The following is a 21,205-nucleotide window of genomic DNA, read 5'->3' as shown; positions in this document are numbered from 1 at the left end:
AGCGAGTAGACTACAGTTGCAAAATTTTACCTGTAAAATTAAAATTCTAGTTCTACTTTTAAAAAGCCCTATTACCAACATTCTTGTATAGTCCTCAACAACTTCAATACTGTAAGGTAAGTAGCAAAGCTATCTTCATCATTAGAAGTCTGAAACACACTTATGGTAAGGAATAGATCCCAGGTTTCCTGACTCCACTGTGTGCCCTTTGCTGAAAAATATCTGAGGCAATTTCTAACATGAATGTGCACATATCTATACCTAAAACACCATCAGAAGTATCATAGTAACTAGAATGGGAAGGATAACAAGTTGTTACAATTACTGTGCCAAAGAATTCACTGAGCTAAACTATTATCTCTGTAGGCCATTTCTTAGAACCAAAAACTGCTTTGTTTTATACACTACCTGATGTCTATGGCGATACTATTTTAATATACTCTGAAAAATACATTTTGGAGATATGCTGAATAATAATTTCACTAAGACTCACCTTTTTTGAAGTCTTTTTTATTGCTCTCGATGCTCTACTCAATGTACTGTCCATATCTTTCGTATTTACTTCAAAGGATTCTGGATCAGCAGTGTAAATAAGATTCTCCTGTTGAAAATTAATATTTTTATTTTAAAATAAACAAATAAAAATAAAAATACACAACTGTTCCTAAAATCAAACCTTTAAGAACTTATATGCACACATAGGGAGCATATATAAATGAAGCTACTCAAGATTTCTGATGTGTTTGACATCGTTTCTACTCTGAAATTTATTTAAGGCCTCAAAAAGTATATAACAGAAGGACAAAAACTGATTCAAAGAATCAGATTTTTACATTTTTTACAGTGTGTGTGTGTGTGAGTATAGAAATATTTTCTCTTCAACATGGCAAAAGTTCTCAAATGATAAGACACTGACTCAGGGCTTTTAAAAAATATACTATACATAATATTTGAAATGTAGGAAAGAGCTCAACTGAAGTTGCCTAATATCTGAATTTACAAACATTTCTTAGTAACAAACTTTCACAACTGGGAAGAATTTTGTGGTTTAACACAGTATAAATCAGGATATAGTTAAATGTTTGCTGCCATCTTGTGGTTAATTTTACTTTATGAAATATCTTCATTAACTGTTTATATTTCAGTTCTAGAATTATTAGCCATCCTGTGGCTAGTAATTCAATAGATTTTATTTTAAGGAAATTTTTCCATTAACCGTTTACATTTCAGAATCATGGTTATAAATTTAGAAAGGACTACATAAACCATGTAGTCGGACATTGTGATAAATGCAGGAGTAATCTCTATAATAGGCAATCACTATACTGCAGAAATCCATTTTATATATGGATATCTAGAACTATGAGAAAAAATTCTTCCTTATAATGAGCAGTTTTTTGGCTTTACAAAAAGCTGTCTGCATCTCTTTCCTCGTCAGCACTCTGTTGTACGCACTAGCTCTGTATTTCCTTCTATGAACCTTTTTGTGGAACAATCCTTTATTTACAACATATTCTTGGCCCACAGAAAAAACAAACAAATCAAGGACCACAGGAGGTGGTGGAATAGAAGGACGTGGAGCTCACCTCCTCCCACAAATATACCACAAATACATCTACATGTGGAATAATTCTCACAGTAAACCTGCTGAATGCCAGCAGAAGATCTCATAAAACCAAAATGCAAGAAAGATCACCACCTAACAGGGTAGGGCGTAAGAAAGAAAACAGGAATCGGGACGGGATCTGTGCCCCTGGGAGGGTGCTGTGAAAGAGGAAAGGTTCCCTCACCCTGGGAAACCGCTTTACCAGCAGGGAAGATCAGCGGGGAGAGAAAGGGAGCTTCAGAAGTTTGGAGGAGAGTGCTGCAGCCTGTGTGCAACAAGAAGAACATAGAGAGACCTGCACAGAAGGCCCTGTTCATCTCACTGCAATCCCCAGCCTAGGACCCACATCTGCTGGTACACACAGGGGCTGAGTGCCAAAACTTGGGCTTCAGAGGACAGACCTGAGGAGAAGACTGGGATTGGCTGCATGGAGACAGTCTGAAGGGGCTGGAGTGTGGTCCACAGCTGCAAACGGGGGGCATGCGCAAGAAGGAACCCAGATCTGTCATTGACGCCCCACTGTTAATCTGCAAGCTCAAAGAGAGGGGCGGGGCCTGGAACAGCAGCCTCATTCTCAGTGTGCTCACAGAGGGTGAGGCTCTGCTTCTATGTTTTGGGAGCAAGCAAGCTTGGGTGAGCCGCCCACACATGGAGGCAGGGCTGAAACCCCAGCCTATGGCCAGCAGCCACACAGCTTCAGAAGCAGGGTTGAAATCTGAGTGTTCCAGCAGCTGTGATATCTGCGGATTTGTGCACCTGAGACAGCTTTATAAACCCAGTGCCTGCAGGACATCGGAGTAGATTATTGGCGCTCCTGTGGCTGGGGCAGGTCTGGCGATAGCAGGTTCTGCTGGCGCTCACACACAGAGGTGGGGCCGGGGTCTGGGCTGACTCAGTAGCTCCTACGGTGGGTCCAGGTGCTCGACCCAGTCCAGGTGCGCGACCAAGGCGTACCAGTGCTTGACCTCAGTGGTTCCATGTCAAAAGATCTACGCTAGTGGCTTTGTGAGCACAGCAACTGAGGGATACCCAAGCTTACTGCCTGAATTCCCATGGTTGAGGTGGGACTGAGGGGAGTGCCAAAGACAGTATACTTTGGTAAGCCAACACGACAGGTAACAGGCAAAACCAGAGAGCGACTTTCCAGTAGACAGCTTCTCCAGAGGAATAATCAGGGCCTCCTCTCCCAGCAGGGGCATTCAAGCCCCACCTACCTCACACCAGTCCAGAAACAGAGCTGGTGGCATCTACTCCAACAACTGGGGAGCAGACCCTGCCCGTGACAGAGCTGTGACAACCAAAGAGCAAAGAGGAGGCCACGCTCAACATCCAGTGCAGGCTCTGGTCATCACGGTAACAATCATACCCCCTATTAAGGGGATAACGGCTAACACACACTAAAGAAAAATGTGGCAGACATCCATAATAAAAACAGCCCTTGCACAAAAATATTACACTCACGAAGGCTACACAGGGAAACACAAAAAACAGCCCTTCAAGACCACAGCAGATAACTATTTCTCCTTAATTCAGAGTCAGAGAAATAGAAGTAAAATGAAGCAGAGGAAACACTCCCAATTAAAAGACCAAGAGAATTCCCCTGAAAGAACAATGAAACAGACATCTGCAGTCTAGCAGATCCCGAGTCCAAAAAGGAGGTAATGAAAATACTGAAGTAATTAAGCAAGTCTACCAATAGAAATGCAGATTACTGTAAAAAGGAACTAAAAACTATAAAAAGGAGGCAATTAAATTAGAAAACTCATTTGCCAAAACAAAAGCTGAGCTCCAGGCAATCAATTAGCAAACTGGATAATGCAAAAGAACTAATAAGTGATCTGGAAGATAGAATAATGGAATCACCCAATCAGAACAGCAAACAGAAACACAAATGAAAAAAAAAAAAAAGGAAAGCAATAAACGAGACCTATGGGATAATATAAAGTATCCAGATCTATGCATAATAGGGATCCCAGAAGGAAAACAAAGAGAAAAGGGGATCAAAAATGTATTTGAAGAAATTATGGCTGATAACTTCCCAAATATAAAGAAGGAAACAGATACCCAGGTACAGGAAGCACAGATGGTCCCAAACAAGATGAACCCAAACAGAACTACACCAAGACATATTATAATTAAAATGGCAAAAGTTAAAAGATATAAAGAGGATTCTAAAGGCAGCAAGAGAAAAAACAAAGCGTTAATTACACGGGAAACCCCATAAGGCTATCAGCTGATTTCTCTACAGAAACAATGAAGACCAGAAGGGAGTGGCAAGATATATTCAAAGTCTTGAAAGGGAAGAAGCTGCAACCCAGGATACTCTACCCAGCAAGATTATCACTTAGAATAGAAGGAGAGATAAAGAATTTCTCAGACAAGCAAAAACTAAAAGAATACAGCAATATTAAACCTATCCTAATAGGAGTATTGAAAGGTCTTCTCTAAATAGAAAAGAAGCAAGAATCTAGAGGAAAGAGAAGTATCTCAATTGGAAAGTAAATCACTTAAGCCAGTATACAGATTAAAAAAATAAAGTTTTGTGAAAGCGATGATAACTACAATGAACATCAAAACAATAAACATGAAGATGTAAAAGAGGACATCAAAATCATAAAATGTGGGGGAGGAGAGTATGAAAAATATACAATAGATTCACAAAAACCAAAAAGAACAGAACAAAAGCATAAAACAAAAGAAAACCATCGGGGCTTCCCTGGTGGTGCAGTGGTTGAGAATCTGCCTGCCAATGCAGGGGACACGGGTTCGAGCCCTGGTCTGGGAGGATCCCACATGCCACGGAGCAACTGGGCCCGTGAGCCACAATTACGGAGCCTGCGCGTCTGGAGCCTGTGCTCCGCAACAAGAGAGGCCGCGATAGTCAGAGGCCCGCGCACCGCGATGAAGAGTGGGCCCCGCTTGCTTCAACTAGAGAAAGCCCTCGCACAGAAACGAAGAACCAACACAGCCAAAAATAAATAAATAAATAAATTAATAAATTAAAAAAAAAAAGAAAACCATCAAACTACAAAATGAAAAACAAAAAGGAACAAAGAAGAAATACAAAATCAACTGGAAAACAAGATTTAAAATGGCAATAAATACATATCTATCAGTAATTACGTAAAATGTCAATGGACTAAATTCTCTAATAAAAAGACATAGAGGAGGTTCAGAGGGAAATGTGGTTGCAAGAGAGTGGTCAGAGAGATGGAATATTGCTAGCTTTGAAGATAGAGGCAGGGGACCACAAACCAAGGAATGTGGATGACTTCTATGAGCTGAAAGAGGCAAAGAAATGGATTCTCCACTGAGCCTCCAAAGAGAAATGCAGCTCTGACCATACTTAGATTTTATCCTGGTGAGACCTGTGTGGGACTTCTAACCTACATAACTGTAAGGAAGGTGGATAATAGAATTGAAAATCCAAGGACCTATTGGCCATCTCATTCTTAAGATGGATGGGAGAGGATTAACCGAGATGGCGGAGTAGAAGGACGTGCTCTCACTCCCTCTTGCAAGAGCACCAGAATCACAACTGGCTGCTGGACAATCATTGACAGGAAGACCCTGGACTTCACCAAGGAGGATACCCCACGTCCAAGGACAGAGGAGAAGCCACAGTGAGACGGTAGGAGGGGCGCAATCAGAGTAAAATCAAATCCCATAACTGCTGGGTGGGTGACTCACAGACTGGCAAACACTTATACCACAGAAGTCCACCCACTGGAGTGAAGCTTCTGAGCCCCACGTCAGGCTTCCCAACCTGGGGGTCCAGCAACGGGAGGAGGAATTCCTAGAGAATCAGACTTTGAAGCCTAGTGGGAATTGATTGCAGGACTTCGACAGGACTGGGGGAAACAGAGACCCCACTCTTGGAGGGCACACACAAAGTAATGTGTGCATCGGGACCCAGGGGAAGGAGCAGTGACCCTGGGGGAGACTGAACCAGACCTACCTGCTGGTGTTGGGGGGTCTCCTGCAGAGGCAGGTGGTGGCTCTGTTTCACCGTGGGGACAAGGACACTGGCAGCGGAGGTTCTGGGAAGTATTCCTTGGCGTGAGCCCTCCCATAGTCTGCCATTAACCCCACCAAAGAGGCCAGGTAGGCTCCAGTGTTGGGTTGCCTCAGGCAAAACAACCAACAGGGAGGGAACCCAGCCCCACCCATCAACAGTCAAGTGGATTAAAGTTTTACTGAGCTCTGACCGCCACAGCAACAGTCAGCTCTACCCACCACCAGAGCCTCCCATCAAGCCTCTTAGATAGCCTCAACCACCAGAGGGCAGACAGCAGAAGCAAGAAAAACTACAATCCTGCAGCCTGTGGACCAAAAACCACAGTTACAGAAAGACAGACAAGATGAAAAGGCAGAGGGCTATGTACCAGATGAAGGAACAAGAAGAAAACCCAGAAAAACAACTAAATGAAGTGGAGATAGGCAACCTTCCAGAAAAAGAATTCAGAATAATGATAGTGAAGATGATCCAGGACCTCGGAATAAGAATGGAGGCAAAGATTGAGAAGATGCAAGAAATGATTAACAAAGACCTAGAAGAATTAAAGAACAAACAAACAGATGACCAATACAATAACTGAAATGAAAACTACACTAGAAGGAATCAATAGCAGAATAACTGAGGCAGAAGAACGGATAAGTGACCTGGAAGACAGAATGGTGGAATTCACTGCTGAGGAACAGACTAAAGAAAAAAGAATGAAAAGAAACGAAGACAGCCTAAGAGACCTCTGGGACAACATTAAACGCAACAACATTCGCATTATAGGGGTCCCAGAAGGAGAAGAGAGAGAGAAAGGACCAGAGAAAATATTTGAAGAAATTATAGTCGAAAACTTCCCTAACATGGGAAAGGGAATAGCCACCCAAGTCCAGGAAGCGCAGAGAGTCCCATACAGGATAAACCCAAGGAGAAACACGCCGAGACACATAGTAATCAAAGTGGCAAAAATTAAAGACAAAGAAAAATTATTGAAAGCAGCAAGGGAAAAACGACAAATAACATACAAGGGAACTCCCATAAGGTTAACAGCTGATTTCTCAGCAGAGACTCTACAAGCCAGAAGGGAGTGGCATGATATACTTAAAGTGATGAAAGGGAAGAACCTACAACCAAGATTACTCTACCCAGCAAGGATCTCATTTAGATTTGATGGAGAAATCAAAAGCTTTACAGACAAGCAAAAGCTAAGAGAATTCAGCACCACCAAACCAGCTCTACAACAAATGCTAAAGGAACTTCTCTAAGTGGGAAACACAAGAGAAGAAAAGGACCTACAAAAACAAACCCAAAACAATTAAGAAAATGGTCATAGGAACATACATATCGATAATTACCTTAAACGTGAATGGATTAGATGCCCCAACCAAAAGACATAGACTGGCTGAATGGATACAAAAACAAGACCCATATATATGCTGTCTACAAGAGACCCACTTTAGACCTAGGGACACATACAGACTGAAAGTGAGGGGATGGAAAAAGATATTCCATGCAAATGGAAATCAAAAGAAAGCTGGAGTAGCTATATTCATATCAGATAAAATAGACTTTAAAATAAAGAATGTTACACGAGACAAGGAAGGACACTACATAATGATCAAGGGATCAATCCAAGAAGAAGATATAACAATTATAAATATATATGCACCCAACATAGGAGCACCTCAATACATAAGGCAACTGCTAACAGCTATAAAAGAGGAAATCGACAGTAACACAATAATAGTGGGGGACTTTAACACCTCACTTACACCAATGGACAGATCATCCAAAATGAAAATAAATAAGGGAAAAGAAGCTTTAAATGACACAATAGACCAGATAGATTTAATTGATATATATAGGACATTCCATCCAAAAACAGCAGATTACACGTTCTTCTCAAGTGCGCACGGAACATTCTCCAGGATAGATCACATCTTGGGTCACAAATCAAGCCTCAGTAAATTTTAGAAAACTGAAATCATATTAAGCATCTTTTCTGCCCACAACGCTATGAGATTAGAAATGAATTACAGGGAAAAAAATGTAAAAAAGACAAACACATGGAGGCTAAACAATACGTTACTAAATAACCAAGAGATCACTGAAGAAATCAAAGAGGAAATCAAAAAATACCTAGAGACAAATGACAATGAAAACACGACGACCCAAAACCTATGGGATGCAGCAAAAGCAGTTCTAAGAGGGAAGTTTATAGCTATACAAGCCTACCTAAAGAAACAAGAAAAATCTCAAGTAAACAATCTAAACTTACACCTAAAGAAACTAGAGAAAGAAGAACAAACAAAACCCAAAGTTAGCAGAAGGAAAGAAACCATAAAGATCAGAGGATAAATAAATGAAATAGAAACAAAGAAAACAATAGCAAAGATCAATAAAACTAAAAGTTGGTTCTTTGAGAAGATAAACAAAATTGATAAGCCATTAGCCAGACTCATCAAGAAAAAGAGGGAGAGGAGTCAAATCAATAAAATTAGAAATGAAAAAGAAGTTACAACAGACACCGCAGAAATACAAAGCATCCTAAGAGACTACTACAAGCAACTTTATGCCAATAAAATGGACAACCTGGAAGAAATGGACAAATTTTTAGAAAGGTATAACCTTCCAAGACTGAATCAGGAAGAAACAGAAAATATGAACAGACCAATCACAAGTAATGAAATTGAAACTGTGATTAAAAATCTTCCAACAAACAAAAGTCCAGGACCAGATGGCTTCACAGGTGAATTCTATCAAACATTTAGAGAAGAGCTAACACCTATCCTTCTCAAACTCTTCCAAAATATTGCAGAGGAAGGAACACTCCCAAACTCATTCTATGAGGCCACCATCACCCTGATACCAAAACCAGACAGAGACACTACAAAAAAAGGAAATTACAGACCAATATCACTGATGAATATAGATGCAAAAATCCTCAACAAAATACTAGCAAACAGAATCCAACAACACATTAAAAGGATCATACACCACGATCAAGTGGGATTTATCCCAGGGATGCAAGGATTCTTCAATATACGCAAATCAATCAATGTGATACACCATATTAACAAATTGAAGAATAAAAACCATATGATCATCTCAATAGATGCAGAAAAAGCTTTTGACAAAATTCAACACCCATTTATGATAAAAACTCTCCAGAAAGTGGGCATAGAGGGAACCTACCTCAACATAATAAAGACCATATATGACAAACCCACAGCAAACATCATTCTTAATGGTGAAAAACTGAAAGCATTTCCTCTAAGATCAGGAACGAGACAAGGATGTCCACTCTCACCACTATTATTCAACATAGTTCTGGAAGTCCTAGCCACAGCAATCAGAGAAGAAAAAGAAATAAAAGGAATACAAATTGGAAAAGAAGAAGTAAAACTGTCACTGTTTGCGGATGACATGATACTATACACAGAGAATCCTAAAACTGCCACCAGAAAACTGCTAGAGCTAATTAATGAATATGGTAAAGTTGCAGGATACAAAATTAATGCACAGAAATCTCTTGCATTCCTATACACTAATGATGAAAAATCTGAAAGAGAAATTAAGGAAACACTCCCATTTACCATTGCAACAAAAAGAATAAAATACCTAGGAATAAACCTACCTAGGGAGACAAAAGACCTGTATGCAGAAAACTATAAGACACTGATGAAAGAAATTAAAGATGATACCAACAGATGGAGAGATATACCATGTTCTTGGACTGGAAGAATCAACATCGTGAAAATGACTATACTACCCAAAGCAATCTACAGATTCAATGCAATCCCTATCAAATTACCAATGGCATTTTTTACGGAGCTAGAACAAATCATCTTAAAATTTGTATGGAGACACAAAAGACCCCGAATAGCCAAAGCAGTCTTGAGGCAAAAAAATGGAGCTGGAGGAATCAGACTCCCTGACTTCAGACTATACTACAAAGCTACAGTAATCAAGACAATATGGTACTGGCACAAAAACAGAAACATAGATCAATGGAACAAGATAGAAAGCCCAGAGATTAACCCACGCACCTATGGTCAACTAATCTATGACAAAGGAGGCAAAGATATACAATGGAGAAAAGACAGTCTCTTCAATAAGTGGTGCTGGGAAAACTGGACAGCTACATGTAAAAGAATGAAATTAGAATACTCCCTAACACCATACACAAAAATAAACTCAAAATGGATTAGAGACCTAAATATAAGACTGGACACTATAAAACTCTTAGAGGAAAACATAGGAAGAACACTCTTTGACATAAATCACAGAAAGATCTTTTTTGATCCACCTCCTAGAGTAATGGAAGTAAAAACAAAAATAAACAAGTGGGACCTAATGAAACTTCAAAGCTTTTCCACAGCAAAGGAAACCATAAACAAGACGAAAAGACAACCCTCAGAATGGGAGAAAATATTTGCAAACGAATCAATGGACAAAGGATTAATCTCCAAAATATATAAACAGCTCATTCAGCTCAATATTAAAGAAACAAACACCCCAATCCAAAAATGGGCAGAAGACCTAAATAGACATTTCTCCAAAGAAGACATACAGACGGCCACGAAGCACATGAAAAGATGCTCAACATCACTACTTATTAGAGAAATGCAGATCAAAACTACAATGAGGTATCACCTCACTCCTGTTAGAATGGGCATCATCAGAAAATCTACAAACAACAAATGCTGGAGAGGGTGTGGAGAAAAGGGAACCCTCTTGCACTGTTGGTGGGAATGTAAATTGATACAGCCACTATGGAGAACAATATGGAGGTTCCTTAAAAAACTAAAAATAGAATTACCATATGACCCAGCAATCCCACTACTGGGCATATACCCAGAGAAAACCGTAATTCAAAAAGACACATGCACCCCAATGTTCATTGCAGCACTATTTACAATAGCCAGGTCATGGAAGCAACCTAAATGCCCATCAACAGACGAATGGATAAAGAAGATGTGGTACATATATACAATGGAATATTACTCAGCCATAAAAAGGAACGAAATTGAGTCATTTGTTGAGACGTGGATGGATCTAGAGACTGTCATACAGAGTGAAGTAAGTCAGAAAGAGAAAAACAAATATCGTATATTAATGCATGTATGTGGAACCTAGAAAAATGGTACAGATGAGCCGGTTTGCAGGGCAGAAGTTGAGACACAGATGTAGAGAATGGACATATGGACACCAAGGGGGGAAAACTGCGGTAGGGTGGGGATGGTGGTGTGCTGAATTGGGCGATTGGGATTGACATGTATACACTGATGTGTATAAAATTGATGCCTAATAAGAACCTGCAGTATAAAAAAACAAACAAAACAACTAATACTAAACTTTCATTGGGTTATTTGTATGGAAATATGTTAATATAAATGTTTCAGACATTACATGAAATTTCAAAAAAAAAAAAAAGACACAGAGTGGAAGATTGAATAAAAAAACAGGAGCTTACAATATGCTGCCTACAAGGAACCCACTTTAGGGTGAAGGACACACATAGATTGAAAGTGATGAGATGGAAAAAGATACTTCATGCAAACAGAAATGACAAGAAAGTGGGTCTAGCAATACTCCTATCAGACAAAACAGACTCTAAAACTCATGTAATAAAGATAAAAAAGGACACTCTATAATGATAAAAGGGTCAATACAAAAAGAGGCTATTACACTCGTTAACATAACACTTGTTAACATATGCAATATAGGAGCACCTAAATACAAAAGGCAAATGGTAACAGACATAAAGGGAGAAATTGACAGGAATACAATAGTAAGAGACTTTAACACCTCACTCACACCAATGGACAGATCTTCCAGATATAAAAATCAGTAAGGCAACAGAGATCCTAAATGATACAATAGAATAGTTAGACTTAATTGATATTTTCAGGACATTACATCCAAAAATACCAGAATACACATTATTTTTAAGTGCACATGGAATAATCTCTAGGACAAACCACATACTAGGACAAAAAACAAGCCTGAACAAATTTAAGAGGATAGAAATTATTTCAAGCATCTTTTCTGACCACAAAGGCGTGAAACTAGAAATCAACCACAAAAAGAGAAATGAGAAAAAAATGATTACATGGAGACTAAAAAACATGCTACAAAAACCAATGGGTCAATGATGCAATCAAAGAGGAAATCAGAAGATACCTTGAAACATATGACATAAAAACACAACCATACAAAATCTATGGCATGCAGCAAAAGAAGTTCTTATAAGGAAGGAATAATAAAGATCAGAGAGAAAATAAATAAAATATAGATTAAAAAAAAAATAGAAAAGAGCTGGTTCTTTGAAATGGTAAACAAAATAAACAAACCTCTCTTCAGGCTCATCAAGAACAGAGGACCCAAATAACAAAATAAGAAATGAAAGAGGAGAAATAACAACCAGTACCACAGAAATTTAAAAAAACATAAGACAATACTATGAACAACTATATGCCAACAAATTCAACAACCTGGAAAAAATGTACAATTTTCTAGAAACATACAACCCACCAAAACTGAATGAAGAAGAAAGAAAATTTGAACAGACCATTCACTAGAAGTGAAATACAATATGTAATGAAAAAACTCCCTGCAAACCGAAGTCAGGACCAGATGGCTTCACTGGGGAATTCTACCAAACATACAAAGAAGAACTTATAAAAACCCTCCCCAAACTCTTCCACCAAAAGATTGAAAAGGGAACACTCCCAAAGGCATTCTAGAAAGCCACCATCACCCTGATACCAAAACCAAAAACAATACCAAAAAAGAAAATTAAAGGCCAATATCTTTGATGAATATAAATGCAAAAATTCTCAACAAAGTATTAGCAAACCAAATCCAACAACACACAAAAACAAGATCATACACCACAATCAAGTTGGATTCATCCCAGGGTCACAAAGATGGTTCAACATACAAATATCAATCAGTGTGATACACCACGTCCACAAAAGAAAAGACAAAAAACACATGATCATCTCAATAGATGCAGGAAAAGCATCTGATAAAATTCAATGTCCATTCATGATAAAAACTCTTACCAAAGCGGGTAAAGAGGGAACATATCACAACATAATAAAAGCTGTTTTGACAAACCCCCAGCCAAAATAATACTCAATGGTGAAAAGCTGAAAGCCTTCCTGCTAAAATCTGGAACAAGACAAGGGTGCCCACTCTCACCACTTCTATTCAACATAGGATTGGAAGTCCGAGCCACAGCAATGGACAAGAAAAAGGAATAAAAGGTATCAAAATTGGAAAAGAGGTAAAATTGTCATTACATGCAGATGACATGACACTAAATATAGAAAATCCTATAGACTCCACAAAAATTATTAGAACTGATAAATTCAGCAAGGTAATGATACAAGATTAACATACAGAAATCTGTTGTATTTCTTTACACTAACAATGAAATATCAGAAAGTTAAAAAAAGAAAAAATCCCTTTTAAAACCATATCACACACACACAAAATATTTAGGAATAAACTTGACCAAGGAGGTGAAAGATTTATATGCTGAGAATGCTAGAAAATTGTTAAAGGAAACTGAAGAATGATTCAAAGAAATGAAATCATGCTCTTGATTGGAAGAATTAATATTGTTAAAACGGCCATACTACCCAAAGCAATCTACAGATTTAGTGCAATCCCTATCAAGTTACTCATGACATTTTTTACAGAACTAAAACAAATAGTCCTAATATTTATATGGAACCTTAAAAAGACCAGAATTACCGAAGCAATCTTGAGGAAAAATAACAAGGCTGGAGGCATAAACCTCTCAGACTTCAGAGAATACTACAAAGCTACAGTAATCAAAACAGTGTTGTACTGGCCCCCAAACAGACATATGGATCAATGGAACAGAATAGAGAGCCCAGAAATAAACCAACATACCTACAGTCAGTCAATCTTTGACAAAGGAGGCAAGAATATACAATGGAGAAAAGACACTCTCTTCAGCAACTGGTGCTGGGAAAGCTGGACAGCTGCATGTAAATCAATGAAGTGAGAACACACCCTCATGCCATACATAAAAATAAACTCAAAATGGTAAAGACTTAAATATAAGATGCGACAGCATAAAACTCCTAGAAGAGAACATAGGCAAAACATTCTGACATAAATTGTACCAATGTTTTCTTACGTCAGTCTCGCAAGGCAATAGAAATAAAGGCAAAAATAAACAAATGGGACCTAATCAAACATAAGCTTTTGCACAGGAAAGGAAACCATATAAAGAAAAGACAACCTACGGAATGGGAGAAAATATTTGCAAACGATTCAATCGACAAGGGATTAACTTCCAAAATATACAAATAGTTCATACAACTCTATAACAAGAAAACAACCCAATCAATAACTGGGCAGAAGACCTAAGTAAACATTTCTCCAAAGAAGACATACAGATGGCCAAGAGGCACATGGAAAGATGCTCAACATCACTAATTATTAGAGAAATGAAAATCAAACCTACAATGAGGTACCCCTCACACCAGTCAGAATGGCCATCATTAAAACGTCTACAAATAAAAAATCCCAGAGAGGGTGTGGAGAAAAAGGGAACCCTCCTACAATGTTGGTTGGAATGTAAATTGGTGCAGCCACTATGAAAACAGTATGGAGGTTCCTTAAAAAAACTAAAAATAGAGTTGTCGTATGACCTAGGAATCCCACTCCAGGGCATATATCCAGAGAAAACTATAATTCAAAAAGATACATGCACCCCAATGTCCACAGCAGCACAATTTACAATTGCTGAGACATGGAAGCAACCTAAACGTCCACTGACAGATGAATGGATAAAGAAGATGTGGTATATATACAAAATGGAATAGGGACTTCCCTGGTGGCGAGCCACAACTACTGAAGCCCACGCGCCTAGAGCCCGTGCTCTGCAACGAGAAGCCACCACAATGAGAAGCCTGCACACAGCAACAAAGAGTAGCCCCCACTCGCCACAACTAGCAAAAAAGCCTGTGCGCAGCAGCAAAGACCCAATGCAGCCAAAAATAAATAATTAATTTAAAAAAGAAAGAAAAGTTTAAAAAAATGGACTGACTACCCTTCAGTCATGAAAAAGAATGAAAGTATGCCATGCAGCAACATGGATGGACCTAGAGATTATCATACTAAATGAAGTAAATCACAAAGAGAAAGACAAATACCATATGATATCACTTATATGTGGAATCTAAAATATGACACAAATGAACTTATTTACGAAAAAGAAACAGACTCACAGACATAGAAAATGTAAGAACTTATGGTTACCAAAGGGGAATGGGGTTGGGAGAGGGATAAATTAGGAGTTTGGGATTAGCAGATACAAACCACTATATATAAAATGGATAAACAACAAGGTCCTACTGTATAGCACAGGAAACTATATTCAGTATCCTATAATAAACCATAATGAAAAAGAATATGTGTATATATATGTGTAACTGAATCACTTTGCTGTACACCAGAAACTAACACAACACTGTAAATCAACTATACTTCAATTAAAAAACATAAAATTTAGAAGTCTGTTAATTTTTCTAAACAGTTAGGTAAATACTTTTAATAAAGTATTTACTTTATAAGCAATAATAATTATACCTCAATGTCTTTGAAGATCAGATTTAACTATAATAAACTAAATGTTTTATTCCCACAGGAAATGTCCAAGTACTATACTGAAAAAGGTTATCTGTCTATACATTCTCCTCCATCTATGCCATTTGTGCAAAGATGAAGGGATCTATATCTATCACATGCCTCTCCCATATATATAATGAAGAAATCAAATTATCTTTTAATGGACCTAGATTTCATCCAAGATCTACTACAAGCTACCTGATTTCTGGTGAGTCATTTAACTTCAATAATTTGATTTTCTCATATATCTTCACTTTAATCTGTATAGGATAAAAATGATTATATATTCATAATGGCATTTGATTTTAAGAGATTGGACTAAGAAAACTGCACTGGCAACTTGCCTGACAGGAAAAGCAACTTGCTACAACTCACCTATTGCTCTCAATAAGATAAAAGAACAATAGAACAAAATACTCTCTCACAGATAGCCAAGTCAAAGAGCTCTAAAGAAAATACATTATAAGTCCCAAAAGCTTCAGTACAGCAGAGCCACAGGAGCTGTAAGGCTATGAGGCCTTATATATGAGGCCCTGTCTATAAGCTAGGGACTCAAAGAAATGTTTCATGTGTCTATATTTTTAAAAATTTCCTCCAAAACAACTTTTAATCAGTTTTCCTCAATAAACACAACACAAACTCTCCTTCATTCATAATTAACAAGTCATTAGAAACGTACATGTTTAATCTGTACACTACCATGGAGTTTAAACTTTCATTATAATAGTGGTTTAAGAACTTACAGCATCTGCTTTACAAATGGTGTTGGCTACATGTCGACATAGCATCTTTAGCCAGTTTTCTTTTGGAAGTTCCTCTGATGTCATCTGGAAACTGAGCAGCACATTTGCCTGCTCTGTAGGTGGCCTCACAAGCAAGGCAAAAGCATTATGGCAATCTAGGGTTCCAGAATAATCACAAACATTAAATGTTACTCCTTGGAAAATGACAGACTTAACACAAGTTAAGTTCCCTCAGAGCAATGAAATTCCAAAAAATTATCTCTTCTCTACCTTTTCTGTCCCCTCTGTTTTTAACTGGACAAAGAATAGCATCATACTAAGTTGAAACACTGGAAAGAATTATAATAGTATGTACCATGTGAGGAACAAACAATGATATTGTTAAGTAAGCAGTATTTTCCATGACATTTAATATTTTCTTTGATGGAGTTTTTAAAAATTAAATTATATCATTTCTTAGAATTCTAGAATTTAAGTTTTAAATTAAAGTGACACTGTAAGAATAATTCAATAATTCAACCTATTTAAATCAAGTTCAAAGAAATAAAATACTCAAATATTAAAATTGTTACAAAATGTTTTATGATCAAGATGCTAAAACAGAACCTATTTTTTTTTTATAGTTTTAGTTTGTTTGTTTTTAATTTTTTATTTATTTGTTTATTTATTTTTGGCTGTGTTGGGTCTTCGTTTCTGTGCGAGGGCTTTCTCTAGTTGCAGCGAGCGGGGGCCACTCTTCATCGCGGTGCGCGGGCCTCTCTTGTTGCGGAGCACAGACTCCAGACGCGCAGGCTCAGTAATTGTGGCTCACGGGCCCAGTCGCTCCGCGGCATGTGGGATCTTCCCAGACCAGGGCTCGAACCCGTGTCCCCTGCATTGGCAGGCAGATTCTCAACCACTGCGCCACCAGGGAAGCCCACAGAACCTATTTTAAACAATGAAGTCTTCCATAATTATAATCCAAAAATATAGAGATCATTTAAGTGAACGCTCTATGAATGCTTTAATAAATCCAGAATTTGACAACTGAGTAAAGATAGCAATATAAGTTGCCATTCAAGTTTTTTTTTATTGTTTCTCATAAATTAAAAGTTTTCCATCATTTGAGGATGGGATCAGTAATGGAACCAGTTTACACTGTAAAAATATATGCCTAAACAAGCAAAATATTGCCAGGCACACACATCACTAGGTACTATTTTAAAAAATGATACTGCGTCAGTAGGTATAAACTTTTCCCAATTTCAGGCCTTCAAAGAATCCTCTCTAACACTCCCAAAGTATAGAGTAAAAGCTTTCCTTAATACACATTTGAGCCCATGTTGAGTCTACCATAGTTACTTTGGGTGTACTTACTCATGCACATCTATTCCTGGTCATATCCTAAGTGTATCCCTAACAATACAGCCATTGGCAACAGGGAAGGTTACAAGCTGTGGGGCACAGGTAATAGACTACAATTGCCTTTGGATTCTGAAGGAATAAAAATAAGTTTTGGTGTGGGAATGGGCACTATTTTGACATGTAACCATTTAAAAGCTCTCTGTCCCTTAAGAGATGAAGATATCCTTCAGATTGAGATAGTATTTTCATTTGAAAAAAATTAAAAATCTCCCAGTTCCTAGAGATGTAGTTGAAGTATAAGAACAATTACTTTGCCAGAACTAACCAACAATATTTAAAGATAATTTACCAGTTTAAAAAATATATATAAGGGAATCAAACTTTCAATGAATATAAACTATTTTTATCTAGCCAATAGTTTATCCAACGACCATACCTTCTGTCTCTCGTATGTCCAGCACCTTCTTAATCTGAGAAAGAGGCATTAGATGAATATGCTTAAGAGAAGCTGGGGGTCGGGTCTGGCCATGAGGACTCCTAAAAGTGCCAATAACCTTGTGTCGTTTTCTTGCTATCTGATTATAGAAAAAAAAAAAAAAGTCACCATCAGTAACATAAAAACAAACACCAAATGCTTAAAAATAAAATGGCACTAATCACATAAATCTATATGCAGCTTATTTAACTACCAGTCATTCCAAAATTACTATCTGATAAGAAGCATAGTTACTATGTGACAAATTCATACATGTAACTATGTAGCAGAAATGCTCATGTTTATACGAGAAGAGCTCAAAAGTCAGGAAAACAGGATACATGGAAAAGATCCCAGAGGTGTGAAAGAACTTAGAAGCACGGTGAGAAGTAACAGCATCAAAGGATGAAGGAACCTTCAGTAAAAGGCCTTGAATTCGGAAAGGGGAATCATTGCTCTGGGATTGCTGCCTTGGGTTCAAAAGATAATTGATTTCAGTGTAAGAGCAGAATACACAATTATCTCAGATGCTGTGCAAGGCACTGAGGATAAAGGAGTGAATACAGAAATGGTTCTGGCCCTCATGATACCTACATACTACTGAAAAATAGGAAAATTAAAGTAACTAAATAATACATTAAAAACTGATACAAATTATAAAGTCAAGGTGCTATGTTAAGATATAACTTTACCTAAACTGGGAACTCATGCAAAGGAAGACATAGGTAAAGTAATGCTGGAGAAGACAGGAGCAAAACCAGAAAGGACCCTGGGACTCATTACGTATTTGAGTTCTGTGAATTTTATAAGGTCTTTAAATTTATTGTTTTCATTTCCATGAAATCCTAGTATATTATTTTGCCTTTTTAAAAGAACATTTCTTTGGGGGTTATAATCATCAACTGAAAGACATTAACACAAAATGATTTAGATTAAGCTACTTAATGAATTGAGATTGACTGGTCATCATCATGAATATGACAAAGTAAGGCTGAAAAATGTACTGTTGATAGCTTGTGTTGGCTAATGAGAAAAGATCAAAAGGCAGTCAGTATCATATTCACATTGATGCAGAAATATGACACAGATCTATGATACATATCAAATATTAAAAGCCCATTTTCATTAATATATGAAAAAAGCAGATTCTTTAAATAATTATTTCCACTGTACTATTTGAATATACTTTTAATTTAGTTAAGCAAAATAAATAATTTTAAGGTTCATTTTTAAAAAGGAAAGACAATGACAAGTGCTAATATTGATGATACAAATGCTAGTCCATCAAGGTAAAAACTCAAAGTACAGATACATCACCTGTCATGTTTAAGTGAAGTCAGTTTAGATCTTATCTATTTTAAATGCTTCTAACTTTTACCATTCTCTTCATTCCAAATTTGCTCAAAGTTTTGTTTTTTTTTAAACAAACAAGCTAAAGAATAAGAGTTTATAAATCTAAAAGTCCAAATTATAAATCTGGAATCCAAGTTTAATGTTAGCAATAGAAATGTTACAGTTAATGTGATTCTGACATGCAGTCTAAGAGAGAGTAGAACAAAAAGTCACTGAATTCAGGAAGATGAAGGAAGTGAGAAGCCAGGGTATCAGACAACAGACTTGGAGGCTACAAGGAATGACCAATGGCAGGAATTAAAATGGAAGGTAAGTCAATGAGCCAGTTGTAGAAGACTTCACAAAAATTGAAGGGGATGTAAAATAAAAAAATTTAAAGTAAGCCTCAACTATCTAAGGATTAAGAGGATAAAGACCAGAATGGATTAGCAAAGGAAGTACAGATAACCTCACCTATTAGATGAATGGAGCCAGCTGACCTATGAACAGTCAACAGGAAAAACTTACAAAAGCTTAAATGAAAGCAAATAAACAGAACTACTAAGCAGCTACATGGTACTCAGTGAACATGATACTGCAGATTCAAATAAAATATGATCAAAAATTGACTCTACCTAGCCCCTGTTCTCAAAAGCAGAGCAGGCTAAAGCTCTCATTATGGGGAGACAAGTAGTTCAGAATTATCTGCCTCATGATTTTTTATAACTTTCTCAGTTCAGGGTAAGGTCAATTGTGTACAGTATTTTCACTGCCTTTACTTTTGTGTTTTGTGACAGTACTGACCAAATGAAAATACCATTTTTCACTAACCTCACAACAACAAAACTCTTTAACACAAGTAAATTTTTGGTGAGATTTTATTGCACCTGTAACTGTACTTGGCTTGTTCTCTAAGATTCCCTTGTATTTATACTTTAAAAACTAATGTGCAGGAGACCTTCAAGATGGCGGAGGAGTAAGACCCAGAGATCATCTTCCTCCCCACAAATACATCAGAAATACATCTACGTGTGGAACAACTCCTACAGAACATCTACTGAATGCTGCCAGAAGACCTCAGACTTACCAAAAGGCAAGAAACTCCCCACGTACCTGGGTAGGGCAAAAGAAAAAAGAAAAAACAGAGACAAAAGAATAGGGACGGGACCTGCACCAGTGGGAGGGAGCTGTGAAGGAGGAAAAGTTTCCACACATTAGGAAGCCCGTTCACTGGTGGAGACAGGGGGGTGCGGAGGGGAAGCTTCAGCGCCATGGAGGAGAGTGCAGCAACAGGGGTGCAGAGGGCAAAGCGGAGAGATTCCCACATAGAGGATTGGTGCCAACAAGCACTCACCAGCCCGAGAGGCTTGTCTGCTCACCCGCCAGGGTGGGCGGGGGCTGGGAGCTGAGGCTCGGGCTTCGGAGGTCGGATCCCAGGGAGAGGACTGGGGTTGGCTGCGTGAACACAGCCCAAAGGGGCTAGTGCGCCACAATTAGCCGGGAGGGAGTCCGGGAAAAAGTCTGGAACTGCCGAAGAGGCAAGAGATCATTGTTTTGGGGTGCATGAGGAGAGGGGATTCAGAGCACCGCCTAAATGAGCTCCAGAGACAGGCGCAAGCCGCTGCTATCAGCGTGGACCCCAGAGACGGGCATGAGACGCTAAGGCTGCTGCTGCAGCCACCAAGAAGCCTGTGTGCAAGCACAGGTCACTATCGACACCTCCCCTCCCAGGAGGCTGTGCAGCCCGCCACTGCCAGGGTCCCGTGATCCAGGGACAACTTCCCCAGGAGAACGCACTGCGCGCCTCAGGCTGGTGCAACGCCACGTGGGCCTCTGCCGCCGCAGGCTCGCCCCACATCCGTACCCCTCCCTCTCCCCGGCCTGAGTGAGCCAGAGCCCGCGAATCAGCTGCTCCTTTAACCCCGTCCTGTCTGGGTGGGAACAGATGTGCTCAGGCAACCTACACGCAGAGGCGGGGCCAAATCCAAAGCTGAACCCCAGGAGCTGTGGGAACACAGAAGAGAAAGGAA

The 21,205-nt window shown here is 38.5% G+C and overlaps 1 protein-coding gene across 7 annotated transcripts in view; it reads right to left on the bottom strand.

The window, feature by feature from the left end:
* Window positions 1-21,205, bottom strand: part of ECT2 (epithelial cell transforming 2) — a 70,782-nt gene that overhangs the window by 5,208 nt on the left and 44,369 nt on the right. For 6 of the 7 annotated variants that reach the window (XM_068546256.1, XM_068546257.1, XM_068546258.1 and 3 more), the window contains 3 exons: window positions 17,805-17,943; window positions 16,025-16,179; window positions 494-601 (listed from right to left, as the gene is read on the bottom strand). In XM_068546256.1, the coding sequence (XP_068402357.1) occupies window positions 494-601; window positions 16,025-16,179; window positions 17,805-17,943 (402 nt within the window). Of the gene's footprint in view, window positions 1-493; window positions 602-16,024; window positions 16,180-16,667; window positions 16,950-17,804; window positions 17,944-21,205 lie in introns of those variants that run through there. The other variant, XM_068546261.1, reaches the window with a different exon arrangement.

This window comes from Eschrichtius robustus, chromosome 6, assembly GCF_028021215.1.
Source record: "Eschrichtius robustus isolate mEscRob2 chromosome 6, mEscRob2.pri, whole genome shotgun sequence".
In the NCBI taxonomy this organism is placed as follows: domain Eukaryota; kingdom Metazoa; phylum Chordata; class Mammalia; order Artiodactyla; family Eschrichtiidae; genus Eschrichtius; species Eschrichtius robustus.
Note: the sequence above shows the minus strand (reverse complement) of the source record. Positions and strands in the feature narration are given on the sequence as shown.